Here is a 26617-nt window from a genome sequence, read left to right as displayed (position 1 = left end):
CATGAATCCCAGAGCTATGCTGCCCTCTACCGTAAAATCTAGCTTTGAAAGACTTCCATAAAATGGATTCAGAATTCTTTGGTCTCTAATAATAACTAAGTCTTATTATATCCTATGTTATGAAATTGACGAATTTTACTACCTCTGACAACGCGGCCTTATTACACCACTCTGAAGTATAAGGTTTCCATCAAACTGTCGGCCACCATTTTTTTTTTATTTTACACAACAAAACCATCTTAAAAAACACTGATCAACTTGTCCATCTTGATAATTCTCCCACAACTTAAACGTAGACCCGCATTTCTCAAATAAAAATTGTACCCATGAAATCAAAGGAAGGTTTTTAGGTCAAAGGGCTTGAATCGGCTAGATACAGAAAATTATCACTAAAAAGAGCAGAAAGTTTTGAGAACGGAAGCTATGGTTTCATAGCCTTTTATGTATTAACTTTAGTACTAAGATGGACATTTACACACATACACAGCGAAAAGAAACTGTTTTAATGTAAGGCTAACATGCTTGTGAATGAGCGTCATCAAAAATTATATATATATATATATATATATATATATATATATATATATATATATATATATATATATATATATATATATATAATATGCGTGAGTATGTTCAGGTTGACTTCACTCTTCCTAGTGTGCCAGCAGCAGGGGTATGAATACCATCACGGAAGGAAAGAGCCTCTTTCTCTATTTCTTTTTCGAATCGTGGATTCCAAAAGGTAAGCAAAGAATAAGGTATAGTGGTAAAGATTTTGGTATAAATCCGTTACAAAAGCAGTTTGAAAATAAATACGAAAGATACATTACTAAGTGCGATTAATTTTTTTTACTGTCGAGTGAGGCTTTTGTTAGAAAATAAAGGTCTTGTGTAAAACTGGGTCTGACACAAGGAATGACTGACGCTATAGCGCTGCGTTTTGTGATAAGAAAATGAGTCACGAATGAATTGTAGAATAGTTAAAGTTTGCAGAAGATACAATGCTGACTGCACATAGCGAAGAGATATTGATGAAACTGGTGAATGTTTTTAAGATGTTGCAAGACGAGGAAGTGTTAGTTACTGTGAACAAAGATATGGTTATGAGGGCAAATGGAAACCATGAAGACAGGGCAATGCATGTTAAAAAATGTAAGACAAACAATTATGGATGGAGGTGTGATGACAGAATCGGTGTTTCACAGAGTATGTGAGGCAAGCAAGTTGGTAGGTTGGTTCATAATTGGAGATACATTTGCATTTTCTATGGACGACAAGGTGGAATATGTGAAGAGATTATTGAGCCAACTTTCATTTATGGAAGAGAAATGTTGATGTTGCATACACTGAAAGAAGAGGTCGAAGCTGCTGAAACGAACTCTGCAAAGTGTATGATGCGTGAGAAAAGGCGAGTCGGTAACAGACTTGGAGAAACTTAGTGGTAAAAATGCAACTGTAAGAGACTGAATACATCGAAGAGTGTTTTGAGAAAGTTCATCGGAAAAGAAATGATAGTGATTATTTGACGAAAATTATGTATATATATATCAGGTGCTAAGGGGAATGAACACAAAAAAATGCTTACAATAGGGTTGAATTGGGCGGTTAGAGTGGAAGTGGGTTTGACGTGCAGTTGATGAGCCTCCTTTGTTAGTGTATGAAGTGACTACAGTAGCAATTTCATATACCTGCACAGAAGGTTTATGAGTCACAAGTCCTGTCGACACATTTTCACGTTTCCTGTTTTTTTTTTTTTTTTTTTTAATTCCATGATATTACAAACAAAAAACTGAAAACCCGATCTGTCAGACCAAATACAGTACTAACTGAGCTTTAACACGTAACATACAACTAACATTCCAACAATTCATGGGAGCAATAACAATTAATTACTCTAGATTATCGAACAATATTAGTAAACAAACAACGAAACAATTTTGCAAGCCGTACTTCAACTCAATGGCCAATTAGACCGAGGGCCGATCGACTTTTCTCTCATTTTTATTACTTTTTTTATCCATCTGTTCATTTCCAAAACAAGGGATGGCTGTCAGAATATATGTATATGTATATGTATATGTATATAATATAATATATATATATATATATATATAATATATATATATATATATATATATATACATATATATATATATACGTATACGCACACACATACACACTCACACATAAGGGCCGAAGCTGGAGCTCAAAAAATATATGACAAAGGAAGTATAGGGGACGGCATCCTCGTCCTTTAGCAGTTTATTTAATTGCCAACATTTCGCGACGATTTCCAAGTGGTATTTTAAAGGCTAAAAAGGATAATTTGCGTACAATTTATGGTAATATGTACTGGCAACAGTACATATTACCATATAAATAAAATAAATAAAAAACAGTGAGGAAAACCAGTTGAACAAACAACACTGTAAATAATTTTACAGTGGACGATTGAGTGTTTTAGGACGGTATAGTCTTTTGGATTATAATTATAGATCCTAATAAGATAGTTGGGTCGTTGTTGTTCTGCACTTGGCCTCAGATGGAAAAATCCTTGCTCCTTTCTGGAGTTCATCAACCGGCAACATTCCAAACATAAGGTTTACATGGAGAAAGAGGCAAATATCAGGCTTCCCTTCCTTGGTCTTACTGTTTTCGGAAGTGACAGGTGTGTAATGAAAAAACACATTTACTGGTTTGTGAATGAATTTGTACAGTTCGTTTTAATTTAATTTTAAACGGAATTGAGCTTCTAATCACTCATCAAATTGAATGAGCTTTCACGGCGAAATATTTCTGGTGAGATATTTTAGTAGTAATAATTTTTCCTTCCTGACTTTTTTTCAAACCCCTAAACAAATTTCTAATGGAAAAAATGGCGTAACCAACACCTGTATCTACTGTGCCAAAACGGAAGATGTTTGCAAGTTTCCCTTTCGTGCATGATCAATGATACCTTCTGGAGCGCATGCACATCCATTATTCAAAAGTGTTTTCCGGCTTTGGATTTGAAAATTATCCCCAAAAATCCCCTAACAATTGGGTCTCTCTTTAGAATCAAAGACCGACTAAACCCTCTGCTTTCCATCTGAGGCCAAGTGCAGAACAACAACGACCTAACTATCTTAGATTCTATAATTATCAAAAAGACTGTACCGTCGTTAAAGACTCATTCGTCCACTGTTAAATTGTTTATAGTAGTCTCGGTAACTGGTATTCCTCAGTTTTTATTTATTTTACGGTAATATGTACTGTTTCCGGTACATATTACCATAAATTAATTTGGGTTTTAAAATTCGCAAACTATATTTTTTAGCCTTGAAAATACGACTCTGAATTCGTCGCGAAACATTGGCATTGAAATAAATTGTTGAAGGATGAGGCTGCCTTTCCCTTGTCTTATAGATACATGTATATGTATATATTCGTACATTCATATATGCACACATGCATATATAATATATCTATATGTGTATGTAAACATTATATACATATAATGTTTACATACACACACACATATATATATATATATATATATATATATATATATATATATATATATATATATATATATCGAGCTACAAATGTCCTTTAATATCTAATTTGCTCTACCTCGGAATAATATATTTTTCATATATGTTTAACCGAGTGGGAATTTTTATTAAGCGATAATAGAATTGGCGGCCGACGGGCACGAACCGTCAACCTCTCAATTCCAGGACTGGCAGTGAAGCCTTAACCAACCCCGCCACCGCAAGAGATATAAGTTTATGCCACCTCCCATCTCAAATACCTGCTGCGCTCAGGTATTTTTTGTTTTGGAGACTGCGTCAAGCCCATCTCGTCCTCGGTAGCGTGGTAGTGCTTTTGCCCGCACGTAGTCATTATATAAGTCACATCACATTACCGTGATTCATATACATATATCGAGCTACAAATGTCCTTTAATATCTAATTCGCTCTACCTCGGAATTAATATATTTTCATATATGTTTAACCGAGGGGGAATTTTTATTAAGCAATAATAGAATTGGCGGCCGATGGGCCGAGCGAATTAGATATTAAAGGACATTTGTAGCTCGATATATGTATATGAATCACGGTAATGTGATATGACTTATATAATGACTACGTGTGGGCAAAAGCACTACCACGCTACTGAGGACGAGATGGGCTTGACGCAGTCTCCAAAACAAAAAATACCTGAGCGCAGCAGGTATTTGAGATGGGAGGCGGCATAAACTTATATCTCTTGTGGTGGCGGGGTTGGCTATGGCTTCACTGCCAGTCCTGGAATTGAGAGGTCGATGGTTCGTGCCCGTCGGCTGCCAATTCTATTATCGCTTAATAAAAATTTCCCCTCGGTTAAACATATATGAAAATATATTATTTCGAGGTAGAGCGAATTAGATATTAAAGGACATTTGTAGCTCGATATATGTATATGAATCACGGTAATGTGATATGACTTATATATATATATATATATATATATATATATATATATATATATATATTATATATATATATATTATATATATATATATATATATATATATATATATATATATATATATATATATATATATATATATGTGTGTGTGTGTGTGTGTGTGTGATGTGTGTATGTAAACATTATTTGTATATAATGTACATATATACATATATATACACATATACACACACGATCGCCTCCATCGACGAGTGTTGCGATATTTATGGGAAGACTGATTCGTTGATGTTCATGTTTGGTCAAATTTAAATAACTAAATTTTGGAATCCTCGTAAATTTTTCTGCGCGCCAAAACAACAACACCGTAAAATATTTCACCTTTTGAGCTTTGAGAAAATCAGTTTCATAGAGCTGTGCATTTATATTAAAGTTTCACTTTTATTACTGTAAAGTAATTGAAACTGCTTTTGTTATTGTTGATATTTCATATATTTGACTAGAATTGATTCTCTCTGTTGAGTTTTTCGTTGTCTGTTATGAGAACTGAATCAATTGCAAAGTGAGGGAAGCAACTGTTATTGTTAAGCCACTGGTATCCTCTGGCTACCGGCTGATTAAGAAATACATTCTGTTGCATTTATTTTTCTTATAAACAATAAATAACATCCATTGGGGCAAATTTTCGAAATGAAGAAGTCACCAGAGATCTAGAATTCTATTCTCTAAGGACATCCAATACGTTTACCTCAGAGACAGGAAACGAAGAAAGAAATCTACAAAGTGATTTTTATTCTGAAAATATTGTGGAACCAATAACAAGCGAGGGAGTTCTGATTCCTTTGTTCCTATCTTCATCTCTGTGTAGTATGTGAGTGAAACTTTTCTGTTTGACACAGGAAGGACCAGAGGTGCCCCTATGTGAACCTGGTACTGAAATAACAGGAAACCTCTCACTCTAGATATTGCTCTACCTTAAGAGCTCTACCTGTGGAAACACTACATACTAGCACCAGACCAGATACATTACATCACTTTGCTTCTGTAACGTGATCTGCAGTGTCATGCAACAATACACACATACATACATTTATACACATGCATTACGTAAATACACACACACACACACAGACACACAAACATATATATAATATATATATATATATATATATATATATAATATATATATATATATATATATAATAAAAGGAGCCCACAAAAACACGAAAATATAGAGAGAAAAGTACTATATTTCAGAGACTGGTGTCTCTCTCTTTAGGTATATGAATAAGAAAAGTTTACAGAAAAGGTGGTATTTATACCAAGAGATCCATCCACAGGTAAGCCAATTTAGGTCACCCCAGCTCTCAGGCTCTCTAGTCGTCTTCGGTAACCTATTTGCCTGATGGATGGAATTAACTTTGTGGCTCTTGCTTATACCCCTTCTCATCTATTTATGTCCTTTCTTAGTGTTGGAGACAAAACTGTACTGCATATTCAAGATGTAGTCTTACTATTGATATGTAGAGCTGCAGCCCCGTTTCCATCTTTCCGTATTTGAATTGCATCTTTATGTATCCCACTAGTTTCTGTGCCGTCTTCCCAGCTTTTGTGCACTATTTTGTGGATTTTAAGTCTAGTTAATAATGACTCCTAGGTTCCTCTTCTTGTTCTACACTATTTATATCATTCCCAAGCAGCATGTAGCTGGTATGAGGGTTGTTTGTTCCTATTTGTAACCTTTTACACTTAACCTAGGTAAAAGACATTTGCCATCTTTTTGACCACTCTTCTATTTTCTTTGGATAATTTCATAAACTTTTTACTGTATCTGGGTCTACTGCATTTATACCTAGCTTGGTGTCATCTGCATATTTGGCTATACTGTTAGTTAAGCCTACATCAATGTCGTTAATGTAAATAAAAAACAAGGCATGATTCGACCTCAGTTATATATATATCATACGCATATTTTTTACAATAAGTCATATCTCATTTCCGTGATTCATACACATATATCGAGCTATAATGTCCTTTAATATCTAATTCGCTCTACCTCGGAATTAATATATTTTCATATATGCTTAACCGAAGGAGAATTTTTTCTCGATAATAGACTTGCCTGGACCAGGGCGCGAACCCATGGATCCTTTCAAATCCAGGAACGTCAGTGAAGCTTTTACCTACTCGCTGTGGTTTAGTAGATAAAAGCTTCACTGACGTTCCTGGATTTGAAAGGATCCATGGGTTCGCGCCCTGGTCCAGGCAAGTCTATTATCGAGAAAAAATTCTCCTTCGGTTAAGCATATATGAAAATATATTAATTCCGAGGTAGAGCGAATTAGATATTAAAGGACATTGTAGCTCGATATATATATATTTTTCACATATAAACACACCAAAATGAAGATGACACTAGAATCAGAATAATCCAAGACGGAATCATCTGGGATTTCTCTCAAGACCTAAGGCATCTAAATCTCAATAAGGCGAAACGAAACTATCTGATCTTTCGTTCGTATCCAGACCAGCTAAATCCCTTCCCTCGGAGGGGGGTGGGGGACGTCTCGCAGAAGGATCGGAGGAGGACTTCCACAGAGCCTCATTTCATGCAAGGGATGAGAAAGGATCTCTTTCCTTCGCCTTATGGAATATTTTGCTCTGATCTGGGAGAGTCAATATCATTCCTGAGTAAATTCAAGTGTGATACTTATTTCTATCACGTTGCGTCCATCAGTTTTGACGTTCCATTTTCATGTCGTATGAATTTTGGTATGGAGTTGATATTCTTTTTAATAAGATGATTACTGATGTGGATTATCCTTATATATGAGCTTCCTGAAAAATTATAATCGAAATACATAAACTGGTAATATAGGAAAATACCTGAAAATCAGACAAGAATTCACGTGAACATTTTCGTACAGGATGTTCATCACGTTTGACTGGGACTCATGGTTCGTTTAATGGGTAAACATACGGAAGGGGTAGTCATACGTATTTCACACACACACTCACAGAGAGAGAGAGAGAGAGAGAGAGAGAGAGAGAATATCACCGTCATGCGGTTATTATTTTTGGGTCTCCTATTGGTACATCATCCCACATCCCCGGCCGTTAGTTTATCAGATTTTAAAGTTGTGTTGAATAAGTTGGTTTTTAATAACATTTCCGTTTTTCATGCGAGCGCGCCTTGTACACATCTAACCCCGAACGTGAGAGACTTGCATTGACGGCGTCGGTCAAAATACATATATTTTATCCATATGGCTTGATAATTGGGCAATAGTCCTATTATTATACTTTGTGTGAATGTCACGAGGAAAACTGTTAATTATTACTCTGACTGTGTTATTGGATATTCTTTGTAAATTCGTCGGCAAGTAATCTGGCAAACCAGTTCAAAGATAGTTGCAATAATCTAATCTCGTGATTACAAAATTACGCACAAGAATGGTTAATGTATATACGCATCAAAATATATCCGTATGGAAGCTGTATTTCTTGGGAGGAAGCGCTGTGCTCTCATAATAATTAGCATCAGATCTTTTACATAAAAACGTTCGATATCATTTACCTTTTCTGGGGTTCTTATTGTTTGCTGCCTATAACAATGAGTAACATTTAACCCCAACGACTTTATGCGAATGCGTTTATTAATTTTTCACAGCATTCATATGCCTTTTAATTTCGATACATTACTTCCAAACCTTTGTTCCACCAAGTAGAACTGTACGATCTGCGAGAAATTTACTTCTTACATTGTGATTATACTATCTATCATAATTCAACATTTTATATACTAAATCATTTGGAAATCTAAACCGATATTTATAATATGCTTCTTGTCAATTTTTCTTTTCATTTAGACTTGCCATTTCTTTTTTTTATTTTCTATTTGAAACTTCTACAAACTCAAAACCTCCAATAAAACTTCCAGAAGCCCCGCAAACCGGTTAAAAACCCTACAGACCCTGTAACCCACTTCAAATTCAAGTCATAAAATTCCATTAGAAACTCTGCAAGGCTTTTAACTATTTAAATTTCAAGGTCCGTAAAAGAACCTCTAAAGCCGTTCAAACTTCTTCAAGTAATATAACTTCACTTCTTCAAACCAAATAACTCCCCGAAAACTTCTTCAAGCCATACAGCTCCCTTAAAAGCTCTCCAAACCCGGGAAATCCATCAAAAATTCTTCAAATTTTGTAACTACATTTAAACTTATTGAAGACTCATAACCCCCCACACAATTTGCTCCAGTCTTGCTATTCTATGAGAAATTGTTCAAGTACTAAAACTTCACTAAACTTCTACAAGAACTTTTAACTCTATTAAAGCTTGAATAAGCCCTACAACTCCACTAAGCCTTGAATAGACCCTTTAATAGCATTAACACGTAATTTCATGTATCTTCATTAACACTTCAAGTCATATAACTCCAATAAAATTCCTACAAGCCCTCTGATGCCATTAATTTACAAAAACCTCTACTTCCATTTATACTTACAACTCAATTCCAATCAAACTTCAAAAACTGTTGACTCCATTAAACTTCCACAAGCCCTGTAATTCGATTGAACTTTATGCAGGGGCTATAACTCCATTAAAACTTTAAGCCCCATAACCTTACTGACAGTTGTTCGAGCCTTTAACTCCATTAAACCTGTTTAACCTTTATCAATCCACTAAAACTTCTACAAGGCCCATGACGAAGCTGAATTTCAAGTTCTGTAACTCCATTAAAACCTCTACATTCCATACAACACACCAATAAAACTTCAATCCCTGTAACTCCAGTTAAACTTTTACATGCCCTACTGAACCTTCTACAAACACTTCAACTCCACTAAGACTACTTTACTCTAAAGAACTCCATTACATTTTTCCCAAACCCTAAAACTCTAGTAAAACTTCTACAAGCTTTGTAAGCCAATTTAAGCTTCATCAGCCCTATTAATTCCATTAAAAGTTTTACAACTCCTTTAACTCTATTTCAGGTCCTATAACCTGATTAAAACTTCAATTCCTATAACTTAATTACAACTCCAAGCCTTATAAATCCACTAAAACCTCAAGCACTATAACTTCATTGAAACTTCCACGTCTATAACTCCACTGAAACTTTTTCAGGCAACCAAATTGTATCGTATGCTGTCATTAGCATTAACTTTGTACATTTACCACTTGCCATGACATTTCAGTGATCATTGATCATATACGATACAATTCTGGCAATAATTTAGGATAAAAATCACAAGATAAGTTTGTCACATTATGGCTTATTGTCATAGCTTAATAACAATGCCATGCAGGTTTATTATCGTTTACCTAACATGTGTTAATGTCAAGTCTGTTGTTTTTCACTTTCCACAATTCTATCATAATTTAGTCAATTCTTGTTTCCAAGGTTCAAAGCGTGTATTTTCTATGATTTCATAAAAGAAATTGTACAATTAAGAACCGATTCCTCATTTTGACCTTTTTTTAACAGATCCTCAACAAAAAAAAATTTCATGATATTAAATCCTCCTCTTGTATCTTTCTGCTATCACACACTTGGCTCATTTCAATGTCGATTAGACACTGCCTTTAATTCTTAAGTTTTCATTTTCCTATAATTATCATCTGTTAGTGGTCTTCTTTTCAAAAACATTCTTACTTCGTTAGTAAAGCATGGTCAGTTCCCTTTAATTCTCACTTCCTTTGCAACAATGAAACCAAACTCACTATGTTTTGAAGAAAACGTTTTGAAAAACAATGAAAACTTACTCAGTCACTTATAATATTAGGCTCATACTGGTTGACCATATCAGAGTAACTGCACTTTCCTCGTTTACTATAAAACGCTTTATAGTCTTCTTTAACTGTACTGTAAAGAGCCGCGCTATATTTAATCTCGAAAATGTATTTTCTCAATCATGTTTAATGTTCATAGTGAAAATAATAAACTGTTGCAATAGGACAGGTCATCGACACCATTTACTTCAATATTTTCCTACTATCACCGTCACAGAAAACTACAAGTAATGTAATATCAGAATTGTGATTCATTTAGCAATTTATTAAACCTCGGTAAAGAATTCCATAAAAATATGAGAATGAAGAAATTTTTTCAATAGCTCGTAAACTATAATCACAACGACAGTGAACAATCTGTATCGAAATCAACTGTCTTTAAAAAATGCATTTCCTTCACATAGAAGCAATTAACAAATGCACATACCAGTTAAAAATGCAATACCTCAAACTGTCTAAAACTCAAAGATGCAAATGAACAAATAATATTGCAAAATTCCATTTTATAGGAAGAATAAAATGTAACTGGATCAACATGCAGAAACCAATGTTCAACACAGAATCACGAAAAATGGCCAACAAACATTAAAAAACCTTACAAGAGAGAATTCAGCATAACTGCTACATGAGGACCGCGATATATCAACACCATTAGTTTGATGTAATAAGATGAAATAAGCATGATATGTGTGAAAGTTATTTGGGAAACCTCGTATTTGCTACCTAGGAGAGAAGTGTATTGGGCGCTCAGAAATTTGGGGTTTAAGTTGAGGTCCTACTTTGTAAATAAAACGTACGAAACTGGGTGTATTTGTCATATCTGCAGTCGCCACTCAACATGTCTGTGTGTGTGTGTAAAAGTGGGGCAGGGCAAGAGCGAGCAACTGGTGCGAGGCTTGCAACGATATCCTTTGCGCCCAACGACGCATGTAATCGCACGGCTCTCGTCTTTTAAATCCGCTCCCAAGCAGGCCTGAGTGTTAGGTAGTAAAAGTGAGATATACTTCCTGAGAGAAGGCAAAAAGGTGACTCCAATGTGGAGAAAACCGAATACAATCCTGAAAGAGTTTCAATTCTCATATTCTGGAGCCATCCTTTGAAGAAAGTTCCCAACTACCAGGAAGAAATGAAAGGGTAGAGATGAAACTAGCATAATAAAAAATGTATGTGGTGTCCTCATCAACTGAAGACACAAGTTACAATGATAAGACTAAACAATAAAATAGAGCCAAAAATTTCAAATTTGCAAATCTCCAACACTCGTTATGCGCCATTTGCAGCAGACAATCCCCGATGGATCCATCTCATCAAAACGGCTTTGCCGCTTCTTATGCTAATACGGAAGAAGAGCTAGCACGAAGCGGTCAAGAGCTCCTCCGATTAGAATGGCAGACGCACTTCAGTGAATTTCATTTAGCTGCCTCAGTTTAGTTAATATCCTCGATGCGATTATTACTGCGCTGTGTTAGCTTTCGATAATTGCTTGCTTTAGGAATCCAATATTATGCTGCTGTTACGCATATATATCTTTATATCTTAATGGTTTAAAAAGGGCTTCCTACGAAAATTAAGGATTTATAATTGTCTTATCTGGAATGAAAACTATAAAAATAACCAAATTAAGACACTTAATATTGGATACTAAAAAAAATTACACATTCGATATTTAGGTTTACAGAAATTCGACATTACGTTTTTAATAAAGTCGCATTGAGTTTGACTTTCAGACTTATCATTAAACCATACTCTTTTGGGATATTTCATCAGTATTACCAGAAGCGAGAGGCGTCGTGGACCTGTGATGTCCATAAAAAAATACATGATGCATTTAACAGGAGAAACGGATGCAAATTCACCACAGAAAACCTTTAATATTCGCAACAATGCTTTTTAAGACAAAACTGAACCTCGACTTCAACAGTTTAAAGGTTTTGTACACAACATACTGAAAGGTATATTACATTAGTTTGAAGGCGCATATCGACAGTTTGGATTTACAGTTGCCGTTTAAGTGTACAATAAACAACAAGATAATGGAACACATCAAAAGTGTTAGTACACACTGGTGGCTCAGAAATATATTTTGAATAGCTTACATGTTAATTTCGGTAATCTAAAATTTACTCAAAGATGGTTCGAGTTTACTTTCAGAGTTAATACAGAACTTTTGTACACAACTGTGTTGGTCACTGCAGTATGTTTACATAGCACGGAACAACTACTTACCCGAAATGCGGTCAGTCAGACGTCCGTCTCACTAATTTCATACAATCCCACCGCCTTTATATGTACTTGTATCAGCAGTAGTCATAACATTCTATAAATCTCGCAAATTTAAATCCATTCCTGCACATTATATGAAGATTTGTGAAAAAAAGAAATTTCTTACGATCAAATACAAATTGAAGCAGCCGGGTTGTTAAAAATCTTCTCGGGGACCTACAAAGTTTCCAATCAGAAAAACATTGGTCCGAAATCCTTTTCAGTAATGAAAACAGTCCGCTAATATTTGGGAAATAGTACGTCCAAAATACCGAACGTCATCTGAGGATACTTCGAACAGGCACTTAATATTTTTTTATGAAACTATATAACCTTTTAAGTAAAACCAGTGCTTCAGTATTTCATTGTCTAACAATCAGACTAATAAAAGAGAGGATGTCCAAACCTAGACTGGTTACTCTTCTGATTATAAATGAAGTAAAATAAAATCATTCAGGGAACTCGGAACACATTACTCGAATTTATGGGTCTGAGTCTCGTTATGAAAGTAGAAAACCTTTGTTGGTGTTCTTTATCAGATTTAAAAGCACTCAATAAGAAAGGTATACAATAAACACAAGGAAAGCGAGAAACAATAAATAAATTGGGAAAATGTAAATTTCATACACACATACACACACACACACACACACACACACACACACACATATATATATAGTATTAATATTATATATATATATATATCTATATATATCATATATAGATATATACGATTTGAATAATTTAACCAAAACGATAAAAGATCCTTGTAAAATAACCGTGAGACCCAAGAATATAAGAATAAATTTTTAGAATACTTAGAAAAATATGTCAATTCGGAGTCATTACACAAGAACTTAGTAAAGCTACTACCTCCAAAATTAGAACTCCTTACAACACCAAATGAAGACGACGTCAAACTGAAATATTAGTGAATGACAAATGATTTCTATAATCTCGGATTCCTTGTAAACTTCATTATTTGCGCTTGAACCCTAGAATAACTTCGATCGAAACATTGCAGTAGTTTTACGTAAATGTCGTGTATATATATATATATATAGATATATATATATATATATATATATATGATATATATATATATATATATATATAGATATATATAGATATATATATAATATATATGTATATATATATATACAACATCGCAAAACATGAAAAATTTAGAATACGAAGACATATGGAGGATAGTAATTCCAAAAATGCTATATATATATATTATATCTATATATAGTATAATTATAATATATATATATATATATAATATTATAGATTATTTTAGATTATATATATCAATTATCAGTATATATATATTAGACAACTCGCAAACATGAAAAATTTAGAATACGAAGGGACATATGGAGGTAGTAATTCCAAAAAATGCAGATAGATTATATAGATATATATATATAGATATATATATATATATAGATATATATATATATATATATGTGTGTATATATATATATATATATATATCTATATATATATATATATATATATATATATATATATATATATATACAACATCGCAAAACATGAAAAATTTAGAATACGAAGACATATGGAGGATAGTAATTCCAAAAATGCTTTTGCATATTGAGACAATCTTTCGTAAATCTGCATAAATATTTTGAAGACTTATCCATAAATATCGAATAATCCGAAGGAACTTCAAATTACAAGAAGAAATGAGATTCAAAATCACATTTACACAGCGTGAAGTTGTTTGGTTAAAAATACCAGCAAATTACTTATGACAAAACCTCTTCTAACCTCAGTCTTGTAGTCACACGTTAAAAAGAAAATTCCTGAAAGCTCCATAAAATTAAAAAACTAAATAAATACATAACCTTGGAGACACTCCGAAACTCCGCAATACTGAGTAATACGAAAAACTAGGGATTAAACACTGATTAAGCTCTCATCATGTTTAAACACATTAAGAAAATATTTCGAAAAAAAACGCAATGCTACTCTCGCTCGGAAAATACAAGAAAGACGTTCAAAAACCCTTTTTGAACAAATCTATAAAACATAAATAAATAAAACGCCGAATTACTTTAAAACACACATCAATCAATGAAATACTTTGTAAATTCTAGATCTTGTACTCACGTTGGGGCGACAGATCTTCGTTCTTGACGTAGAAAGCTCCCATCCTGTAGATGATCTCATGGACGATGATGGCGAAGGAATAGACGTCGGCCCTTTGGGTTCCTTCGGGAGGCGGATTGGGGTTTCTCAGGATTTCAGGTGCCGTCCACAGTTTTCCTACAACGAGTTATAGCTGGTGATTATCACGACTTTTCCATATGATCAACGGCAACATAAAGAGAGAGAGAGAGAGAGAGAGAGAGAGAGAGAGAGAGAGAGAGAGAGAGAGAGAGAGAGAGAGAGAGCGCTTAATATTATTCAAGCTGATGCCATTGTTCATATTTACGAACAAATGCATTAAAGGAAAAATCTACAATTGTGACATGCCAGTCTTAAATGTCAAGAATTTGATCTTGTGAAGAGGACTTGATAACCTTTTTACTATTATAAGTCTTGAGTAATTGTAATTGTAATTTTCATAATCACAATTAGCAATAACTCTAACCCAAGCATGACGCAATGATACAAGTTGTTAGTCTGTCATACCTGGCATTTTATCTGACAACCACTTCAATTATAACAGATACAGATGGACAGAATATACAATTTGGGTTGAAGGACAAGCGCTGGGACCTAAGTAAGATGGAAGAAAGAGAATATGAACGGAAGTACAGTAAAAGAAATGAAAGGGATTGCAGCTACCCCCTACGGAAATTACAACAGACTTAAAAGAATTCAAACTTAAATTCAAAAGGTGAATACTACTTACGTCTCCAGTAAGCGTATGAATCCGGGTGGTAGCTTTTGCCTCTGTCGCCCACCTGGTGGAATCCGAAATCTGTGATTTTGAGAACGAAGCGCGAATCCACAACGCAATTACTGGATTTCAAGTTGCCATGAGTGCGTAGTTCACTCGAGTGAAGGAATGCCATGCCCTGTGGAGGTACAAAAATGATCGTTGTTTGAGTGTTGAACGTTTCTTTCGTTTCCACGTCTTGAAATGAGGAATACTGAAAACATTTGTTTGTTTCAATTTTCAGCGGACCCTAAAATATCAACGGTTTTTTACGCCACTACAATTGACTTGGTACCAGGCACGTCATTCATTTGACCCCGGCTAATATTATGGACATTTTACGACTATTGGCCAATAAAATTGCCAGTGTAGGGTGGCCATAGTTTCCAGTCCTTTGGGTTTAATCTCGCTAAAAGGCAAGCCTACCAATAAACCCGAAGATAAGCTCATGAAGTCTTCATAATAGTACGCTATATGTTCGTTTCATTGTCATTGCGATTTGATAAAATAAAATCAAACCTGTTAGTTTTTTTATTGGAAAAACTAAACAAAGCAAAAGATAGAATTGGCATGGTGAATAAGGTTCAGAAATCAAATAGGTTACACATAAATAAAACTATATCTATAATATTCTGTCGATTTGAGAATAGAGCTTTATGATGAATATGAGGAGCCAGATGACAGAACAAAGGTAGAAATGAAACCATGTGGAGAAATGACAAAAGTTCCGTCGAGTAGATCAAAAATGATGAAGGCCGCACAACCCAGAAGCGAATAGCAGAGATAATGCCAGTAGGTCTGTGTGCGCAATAATAAGGGTTGGAAGACCCAGACCTCTTCAGGAGGGAAATGTGTTTAAGATTAAATACAAGGAAGATATGGAAGTCAGAATTTCAGTGAAGCCAATTGCGTCACACGGTATGACCGGCGAGACGATAAGTGAAAAATGCGCACAAGTTTCTTCGGCGCAATTGAGTTTTATTTACAGCGTATAGTGTTGCATGAAACTCTTAGCCACGGCTCATGAAACTCTCAGCCGCGGCCCAGTGATGGCCTGTGTTCTTGGCACCTATAGCCACGATCATGGCTAACTTTAATCTTAAATAGAATAAAAACTACTGAGGCTAGAGGGCTGCAATTTGGTATGTTTGATGATTGGAGGGTGGATGATCACATAACAATTTGCAGCCCTCAATGTCTCAGTAGTTTATAAGATCTTGGGGGACGGACAGACAAAAAGTCATGTCAATAATTTTCTTTTACAGAAAGCTAAAAAAAAAAATAAATAAATAAACCTACAATGGGCGGTTACTGGTCTAATTTCGTATAACTCGTAATTAATCAATTAAATGTGCTCTCCTGAAGTAGTCGCGCATCTTGAAATGACAAACAATAGACTGCAGAAGAGGCTAAAATATGTTATCAGCAGGGTGGTAATACTATGACTGCTACTATAGTAGATTCTCATCAACTGTGCATTTGATGTCTAGGCCAGTCCCTTACGACGCTCCTGATTGGCTGTTGATAAGCCAATCACGACTGGAAACTCTCAGCCTCTCTCGAGAATTCACATGGGTAGGATCTCTGTTCCACCTCTCCTGAGGGATAGGGGAGAGTGGGGTAAGAAGCCCCCCTTAAGGAGAAATGCTTATATTGTCTACAGTATTTCAGCTATTGACCTAACAGAGATATTTCTGGAAAGCTTTGTTATTGAAGTATCAACGATCATAATCATGAGAAGCTGTTAGCAATTTAGGATAGTAAAAACATGACCTGAAAAAAAAGAACAAAAGGGGCCTTTTACCCCATGGGTTGGGTAAGAAGCCCACGGTGGGGGCTTTTTGCCCCATACCTAAGATATTGTGGTACTTCATGAAAACTAGCATGTAAATTGAAAAGGAGACGCCTATTTTTGCTAAATATAAAAAATTCAACCTTCTACACAAAAATATTCAAGAATAATGTTGGAAAATATACAAAAATTAATCGTACAGTTCTTAGTTTCTTGTAAAACCTAGGAACTTTTTGGTATTCATAGGAACTGAAATTAGCAAAATTGTGAAATAAATTTACACTTCCTCTACATGACAGCTGTAACAGCACAATTAGACATAAATTCACTTTCTTTATATAGCACCAAGAATAACACAAATAAAAGAAATAATGGATAAGTTTTACATAACAAAAATGACACAAGTAAAAAAGGTAGACTAATTTTCTTTACATTACTGTATTTTCTCTGGCTAAAGTCCTGTGACTGTGGTGGCCATCTGGAATTGTAATGTGCTTTTCTGCTCGACTTGGCTTAACAATTTTAACAAAGTGATGCAGCCAGTCTACGAAACAATTTGCATTAGACCATCCATTTGCTGTTCATCTAGCAATTGATCCAGGTGAGCTGCCGATCATAAGTAGTGAAGTCATCCTTTTACGGGCAAATATTAACATAAGAGGAAGACAAACTCCAGCTGCCTTCATTGCACAAATAAGATGTAGTCTGTCCTCTTTCACCACTGGTTACATGTCCAACTGATCAGATGGGGTAAAAAGCCCCTTGGGCTTCTTGCCTCAAAGCGTGGTGGGCCTTTTACCCAACTTGCCATTTTTTTAAGAAAACTAAATCCACCTGTACCTCAATTGAGTTTTCAAGTCTGGATTGCATTGTAAGATATTTCTTAATTCTCATTTAAAGTAACTATAGTTAAAGTACTGACTTTACTGACAAGACGTCCGTACAAGATATCCCTGATATACCACGCTACTTACATGAAATGTGTCAAAAGAAGAAAAATGCGTGCTGGCTGTGTCCCATTCTAGTTCTCCCTGGCTGTTTGGTACAGAAAGCTTCAGGCAGAAAGTGTTGCTGCACTGATCAGCTGACTAAGTTGCTATGATATGTAATAGACGAGAAAATAGGGGGAGGCCTCTTACCCCACGGGGCCCTTTTACCCCACTCTACCCTACGTCTTTCAAAAGTATCCCTCAGGAGAGGTGGAACATACATCCTGCCTCTTTGAACTCTCTCGAGAGACTGACATCCTGCCTCTCTGAACTCTCTCGAGAGACTGAGAGTTTCCAGCCCTGTGACTGGCTTATCAACAGCCAATCAGAAGCGTCATAAGGGACTGACCTAGACATCAAATGCACGGTTGATGAGAATCTACTTAAGTACAACTACTGTTCTGGCTGGAATTGCTGTTGCTCAAAATAATTCTTCATATTTCTGTCTTCATACTGTAAGTTACGAAATTTGCTGGTATATGCATGAAAAATACATGAAACGTCATGAATAAGTTGTTTCTGGCATTTCATTACACCATACCAGTGGGCAACTCCTGCACAGCACATGTGGTCTGTTTTTACCCCCCTTACTTTTTTTTTTTATTAAATTTTATTTATTTTTACTTTTCGTTGCAACTTATATATATATATATATAATATATATATATATTATATATATATATAATATATATTATACATATATTATAGATATATACACACATATATATATATATATATATATATATTATAATACCTATATATATATATATATATATATAAATTTATTATGTTTTAAAATTAATAATTTCTGTATTCATGGAGAAAGAATAAATATGTAATCAAATTCAATTAATGACTTGCTTGGTACTCTTAGAGATAATGCTGCTACATTGGAATGTGGATGACTAGAACTTACTACACAGCGCTTATAATGTCACAAGTCGCTTTGGTTCTATTACTAGCTACGCAACAAATAAACAGAGTGATTTAGCTAAGCATCAATGTTTCTGTCGAATTTCTTTTAAGTGGCGTACTGTCAAGTCTTGTGCGCCGCTCCAGTGTCCTAGTCAGAGATTCAGTTTACTTAGCTACTCGTCAACAGTTTTTCAATTATGTTGGCCGATTCTCGGAGCAATATACGAGAAATCAGTAAGCTTTGGAACTTAGCATGGGTGAAGATTTCAAATGTAGGTATTACAGAACCCCCTCCCTTCTTTGCTAGCTGCTCTGGGATCATGCTGAATTGCGTCTTAGTGAAGCATAATTAAATTATTCTGCCTGGAGAAGGGCTGTTGCTCATGCGAAAAGCAAAGAAGGCCTTGTTTAAAAATAAATGCAGCCGACACTGTTAACAATAATCCATACGAAAACAACAGGAACATAACAGACCCTGAATTAGTACACTATATTTCAATACATATAATTCTTGAAATATCTGTTTATTTGTCTAACCTAGTGACTTGTTTGTTTGTTTGTATTTTGTTTTTACGTTGCATGGAACCAGTTGTTATTCAGCAACGGGTGGCAGGCCAATACCATATCGATCACGCCACTGAGGCACTTCTAACCTCGTGACATATTATTATGGGTCAACCTTTTGTGAGCGGCCGTCGTCAATTGACGACTATTTATAGCTTTAGGGTTATTTCCAGTATCGTCCCTTGACGATCAACATTTCGCGCCATACACTTTGAACGAATTTGGATGGAAAGATGTTTAAATCACTTCAGTGGGCCATTAATGACTTTTGGTAACTCTTCAATCACTTCAGTGGCCATAAGTGACTACTGGCAACTCTTAAAGCCTGGGTCTCACACAGGCGATTTCAGACCGCGCATGTCATTTTGCTCATCACGACTCCAAGTTGTAATTAACAATGGCGAATTACGGCATCCAGTATTTCATACACAATGTACTTGGCAACCCCAAAGTGTGCGCAGTGAGTCAGACTCTGTCGTGTGCGTCGACAACCTATAAAGTTCAAGACCTTAATTAATTACCCACATCTGCCTCTGTTTTCAATTTTGAGTAAAATATAGTTTGGATTCAAGATTTTCTATATTCTTGATATAATTTGAGAATTTCATATATACCTAAATATGGTAATAAATACAACTGAAGCAAAAATATATTTGGTAATAAATATATTTTTAACTTTTATTCAGGAAATTTACACAGTTTTTCAACATGATTTTCTTTATTGAGTTCATTGCACCCAAATTCAATTCATCAGTATTCAACTTGCGTAATGCTGTCGTAATGGTTAATGGTTTATTGTGGAAGTCGTCATAGAGTCCTTATCAGCCGACATTTTTATTTATTATTTATTATTTTTTATTATTATTATTTATTTTATTTATTATTATATGTGACCCTGGCTTTAAAAGGCAACGCCAGAGTAGTGAGTCAGTACACAGAGAGGACTCTAATAGTATACAGGAGTAATTCTACAAAAGAAAATAAAAAAATATTAAGAGAAACATTCATAACTTAGTAAAATTAGCATATTTCGACGATCCCGCATTGGATAAGAAGCTCCGCACAGGATTAGAAATATTCAATTTCAACATCCTGTGGAAGGTACAGAAAATATTTTAAGATTTATTTTATATCATGTACATATGCATATCTTCCTTTTACTATTATTGAGTTTTGTTTTATTTTTTTTTTTTTTGTATGCTAGCCTACGTTAGGTTAGGTTACGCTAGAATACAGTATTGTCTCAATTTGGGAGTGGGAAACATAATGAGATTATTTTCAAACAAATTTTAAGGTTAGTTTTTAAGATATGGTGCGCCGCTTTTTTCAGGGAAAGGTCCTGGTACTCTGTTACATCTTGGGAAAATGCAGCCCGGTGGTCTGGGGGTGCGAGCACTATATACTTAGGCCTTCCTGTATGGCTAATGAGTAGGTAAATTTAGAGGGAATAATCATCCATAAAAATATTCAATTCATAATATGCCCTCACTGAAATCAAGTCTTGAATGAACGTTAAATTAGCAATAAAGTCTGGTAAGTGGATCTACCAAACAATTAAGTCAAGCTGGACAGAAAAAAAAAAAAATCAGAATATATCACTTAATATCATCCAGACACTAAAACTCTACGTTACTAGCAACAATACCAGCCAGGCTTTCTGGTCGTTTTGTTCCCTCCAAATCAGATCATTGTCCTTTTCTCTTTCCTTCGATACCGGGATACTTACAAAGCTCCCGACATTCATGGTCACGTCACGATATGTTAATTCAACGTGTGAGGATTCCAGCGCAACCCGGCTAATTGAACCAAACAAGGTAATTAAAAGAGGAGCTAGCGAAAATGGAATAACGAAAGGAAAACCAAGAACAAAGAGTGACTAAAATAAAAGAAAGACCTGCAGCCGACTCTGATTAAATGCATCAGCCCAAAAACAAATCTCTGGAAAAATCAAATATCCGATTTCCCGCAATTAAAGCACAACCGGTGAAGTGGAATACAACAATCAAACAAACGATTTTTCTACGTAATAACGCAACCTTAATTACTCCTTCATGCAATAATAAATACATTTTTGGTTACATGCGGATGTTGCCCGGTTTAAATTAATTAAGGGAGAAAGTTTAATGTTTAGACATGATGCGTTCATATTTCCATAATATCATGATGATAACGACGGTTTACATCTCACAGTATTGTAAAATATTAATATATATATATATATATATATATTATATATACTATAGTATGTATATATATATATATGTATATAAATATATATATATATATATTATATTAATATATATGTTATATAGATATATATATATACTATATTATATATATATATACATATACATAATATATATCATACATATATATATATATAATGTATCATGTTGGAATTGGGTTGACATCGATTCTAGTACAGAACCTGAATCTACAGGCATACTTGTATGAACATCAGATTTCATATCAACTTATACCGCTTTTGTTGGGTTGGTGGTCAAAGTCACTCTAGCGTCGTTTCTAAACCAGGCAACGGTACGAATCCTGCCAATCATGAAACAATTATAGTGCAGTGAAATGGATATTAAACGGTATTTGTGACTTAATATCTGTGAACATACTAGTCATGTTTGTACATGTGGTGCGGCGCACACACACGCCCACGGGTGCGCTCGCGCGCACACACACCCATATATATATATATATATATATATATATATATATATATATTATATATATATAAAACTTTTGTTACTTAAACAAACTTAACTTATGTTCGCAGATCTTAAGTCTCAACTATCGTTTAATATCCAATCAATACTTGAGTCTTTTCATCCTCCTCCACATAAACAGAATAATACATATATAATATTATATTATATATATATATATATATGTGTGTGTGTGTGTGTGTGTGTGTGTATGTATGTATGTAGTACATACATACAATTTCCATTAACGTCTGTTTATGTGGAGAGGCAAAAAGACTGGAGTCATTTATTTACTTCAATGCACAAAACTTTTGAATTAAGAGTCTTAAGAAAACTAATCATCCCCGTCTACGTAAGCAGGGCGTTAATGTTTGGCAGTAGTTGGGAATCCATTACCAAGGGGCTACAGGAGATCTAGCCACTCTTCAAAAATTTCGACATCAAGAAACATGAGAGAAGAGTCTATTTAAAAAAAAATCGAGCAACTCAGTACAGTAATTTCTCCAAATAACGACGACCGACGAGTGAAATCTACCTCAACTTGCAAAAGGAATCGCCTGCAACGAAGGAACAATCCGATCCAAGAGAAGCCAAAGGTGTTACTCCTCGAGATCTTCTCCGAAAGAGCGGTTGCCTTAGCGGGCGACTCTGTGAGGCGTTCATTAGGCAGCCTTTGGCAGGTCATTATGGATCTTCACAGTTATACTGGTCAAATCATCTGTTCTCTGTGGAGACGACTGCAATGTTAAGAAAACCAAAGACCCATTTTTCACGTTCTCGCTGAAATTCACGGTGTAAGGCCTGGAATGGGATGTATCCTGGATTCCGGAATTATCCACAGAGAACCATAATATAATTACCTCCTTATACCACTATCCACCTCAACTTTTACAGAAAAACCACCAATCGAATGGACGAATGCGATCAGATTACATGTCCTTTTGCCGCAAACATTTGGGGAGAGAGAGAGAGAGAGAGAGAGAGAGAGAGAGAGAGAGAGAGAGAGAGAGTGTGTGTGTGTGGTCAATCAGGAAAAAAAGAACGAGGAAATGCCAGAAATAAATAGAGCTAACACAGGCAAAAACTTTGCCTTTAGACCAAAGACAAAGGAAGACTGACAAACAAAGTGACCAACAGGGCCTGGCCTTCCAGTCAATCAAGGCTGTGCACTTGATTAGCAACTACATTTTTGTTGGCATGATGAAATAAAACCAACAACCTTTATCGTTTGTATACTTCCAATCCCTAGGTATCAATAGTCTTGCCTTCATTTTAATACCTTATCACACCCATGAGCCGCATTTGTTTAAGAGCCCATGCTGTCATAAAGCCGGCTTAATCTAAACCATGAACACAGCCTGTGCCTCCTGAAGGCAACTTGAATAACAGTTACATCAATAAAAATAAGGAACAAGAGCCCGTCATGGAATGGAATGGATTGGAATGGAATGGAATGTGGGATAGGGATGGCTTCGTCTAACATCATCAACAGCCGCTAAACATCGGAAGGACAGTTACACCACATATCCAAGAAATTAAGAATGAATACTCCCTAGCTAAAAACAAAAAAACAATGTACTCTATGACAATAAATATGACTAAAAGCCCGTCAATTACGCATTGGAAGCAACGCAGACACAAGGTGTCACCAAGAAAACAGTAAGCTCCCTGATGCAATCGCTAGTTGATGGGCAAAGGCCGAGGTAGTATTTAAAGAGACTCCCCTAATTTGCGGTCTCATTCAATGCGAGAAAATACCGCCCTCATACCATTTAAATATCAGGGACATTAAGTGCGTATATATTCTTTTAACACACACTCATTGTTCACAAAGACACTATCCGTGGTAATCATAAAATATTGCACCACATAACGCTAAAACACTAAATTTTAATAATAAAAATGCAAAAGTCAAACATTTAAGTAATTATCCCGGAACCCCGTTGTAATATTAGCAACTCGGCACAAATTCACTGCGATATTCAGTTCCTCTTCTTCTCGACCCTAAAAAACAAACAAAAAAACTTTACTTAGTTCTCTACCACTTACACTATTACTATAAGCTATTACGCAAATTTCTAAAGCATCATGTCCTCCGGTTCGAAAAGATACCTTCATTCAAGTCCTTACTTTCAACTGCCACACTACTTCCTTGTTATTGATTGATAGCACCGTGAGGTTGAATGGATGTTTTAACCCTGTGCTCTCATTTCCTTCCTCTTCCAGTGACTCCAAACAGGGACACTACTGTTAGCATACCGGGTGCTAACGAAGAAAGCGCCCGTGCTGGCATAGGGTTAGCTTAATCTAATAACAAAACAAATATTTTGCCATCCATTCACCAAAGGCGTCTAGAGAAAATGTATGAGAGGAATAAAATAACAAAACAAAATTTCCCTGTATTAATAGCATTTAATATTCTCTTGTCGACAAATGGAGAGAGAGAGAGAGAGAGAGAGAGAGAGAAGACTGAGGGGATCCTGATTATCTGCAGATGGAGAGAGAGAGAGAGAGAGAGAGAGAAGAAGAGAGAGAGAGAGAGAGAGAGAGAGAGAGAGAGAGAGAGAGAGAGAGAGAGAGAGAGAGAGAGATAACTGACCAAAAATGAATGCCTGAAAAGCAGCAATTTCCACTCACATCAAGGAGTTACAGCCTAATCACTAGGGACATATGAGCAACGCATCCCAAAAAACAAAAAAGCGTGAGGTCATAGAAAAGGTAAGACGTCATGTGGCTATTAAAAATCATATCTATCCGGTAAAAACGATTATCGGATTAATGCAATTAATCACACATCAATCGTTTAGTTGAACCTTTACGAGATATATTAGGCTGATTTCGATAGATTAAGTTACAATAATCAATTTCGCAATGACCAGTCTCCTTCACCCATCCTCCCCACTTCTCATCCCCAGTGGGAACCCGGGTTCAAGGGGCTTAACGACGAGTCCCTTAAGTAAAAAGATATGAATATCTTTCATCAGATTTCAGGAAGATATAAAATATGACATGGTATAAAATGTTCAAAACCATGATCGGAGTTATGGAGAGCAGAGTTTTCTGTACCACCGAAGATATGACTATCTAGATATGACTATCGTGTAGTGTTTTAACGGCAAAAAGGAATTACAGATTCCTTCAACACCTGCAAAACAAAATCTACCCAGCATCGCTGACAGAGCAACAGGCGTCATGACGTTTCCTATAAATGACATAAGACTAGAGAAAGACTGACGCTGAGATTAAAAAAAGACTACTATAAATTCTTCACGTCCGCAAATAAATAATTTATTTTTCTTCTTTGGTTCTGTTTCCGGAAAATTATTATTTTTGCCACCAAAGATACTCGTCCTGTGCTTCTGGATAAGTTTTCATTCATACATTGCTTCATTGCTATAATTTCTAAAGCTTACTGGCCACACAAAAATAATGGTCAACACATTAAAAATAAATAGCGCTTAATCAACTAAAAACTCAATTCTGTTTTCATCTTTAAGGACACTGCTATCTGTGAAGTAAGTCAGGAACGATAGCTACTAATACACTTTCGAATATTCGCAAAGAATAAAATAACCCGGCTATATGGTTGAGAAAACACACGTCAACGGCAATATGTTAACCAATTCTAAGAGAAAGGTTGGCTTTCTTTGCTGTGCATTTAGTGCAGCAGATGATATAATTTTTCACTAAAATACTTTAGTTAATGATACAAGCATGAAATATGCTCCATATCTTCTTGAAAGTTACTCGGTGTCCACACAATTCCAAAATGGCTGCTGTTTTTCAAGATGGTCGCTAGTCAAGGTTTTAATATGGGACTCGTATGCCTCTGGTCATGTTTTTATGCACTTCTTTTGGTTATACACATTTTAGGCAGTCACCCAGCAAAAATAAATTGTATTTCTTTTAAAGATTTCATATAGCATATATAAAGAAAGATGGCATCCAGTGCGGCAGCCAAAACCTTAAATAATCGCGTCTCAGTATACAGTAGGCATGGAAAAATGTCTTCCTGTTTAATATAATAGTTTGTAAGTCTATATGTAATCAAGGTGGTGGTTTTATCTTTAGTTTTAATTTAAAAGAGCGAATGTCAGAGAACAATCAGGGCACAATGGTGACTACACTGCTATGTGACTTTGCATGGAGTTCAGTGTCAGCTAACCTTACCTTACTTACGCTGTACCTAGCTTTGCATTAGTGTAATTTGGTAGTTTA

General features: G+C 35.3%; 1 protein-coding gene across 1 annotated transcript in view; it reads right to left on the bottom strand.

The window, feature by feature from the left end:
* Window positions 1-26617, bottom strand: part of LOC135219592 (atrial natriuretic peptide receptor 2-like) — a gene marked incomplete in the record, with an annotated part of 558458 nt that overhangs the window by 313574 nt on the left and 218267 nt on the right. Inside the window, 2 exon segments of the mRNA XM_064256480.1 lie at window positions 14651-14806; window positions 15399-15564. Of these exon segments, the coding sequence (XP_064112550.1) occupies window positions 14651-14806; window positions 15399-15564 (322 nt within the window).

The sequence above is a fragment of the Macrobrachium nipponense genome, chromosome 1, assembly GCF_015104395.2.
Source record: "Macrobrachium nipponense isolate FS-2020 chromosome 1, ASM1510439v2, whole genome shotgun sequence".
Lineage (NCBI taxonomy): Eukaryota > Metazoa > Arthropoda > Malacostraca > Decapoda > Palaemonidae > Macrobrachium > Macrobrachium nipponense.
The sequence above is the reverse complement of the archived record's forward strand: the minus strand, read 5'-3'. Positions and strand labels throughout refer to the sequence as shown.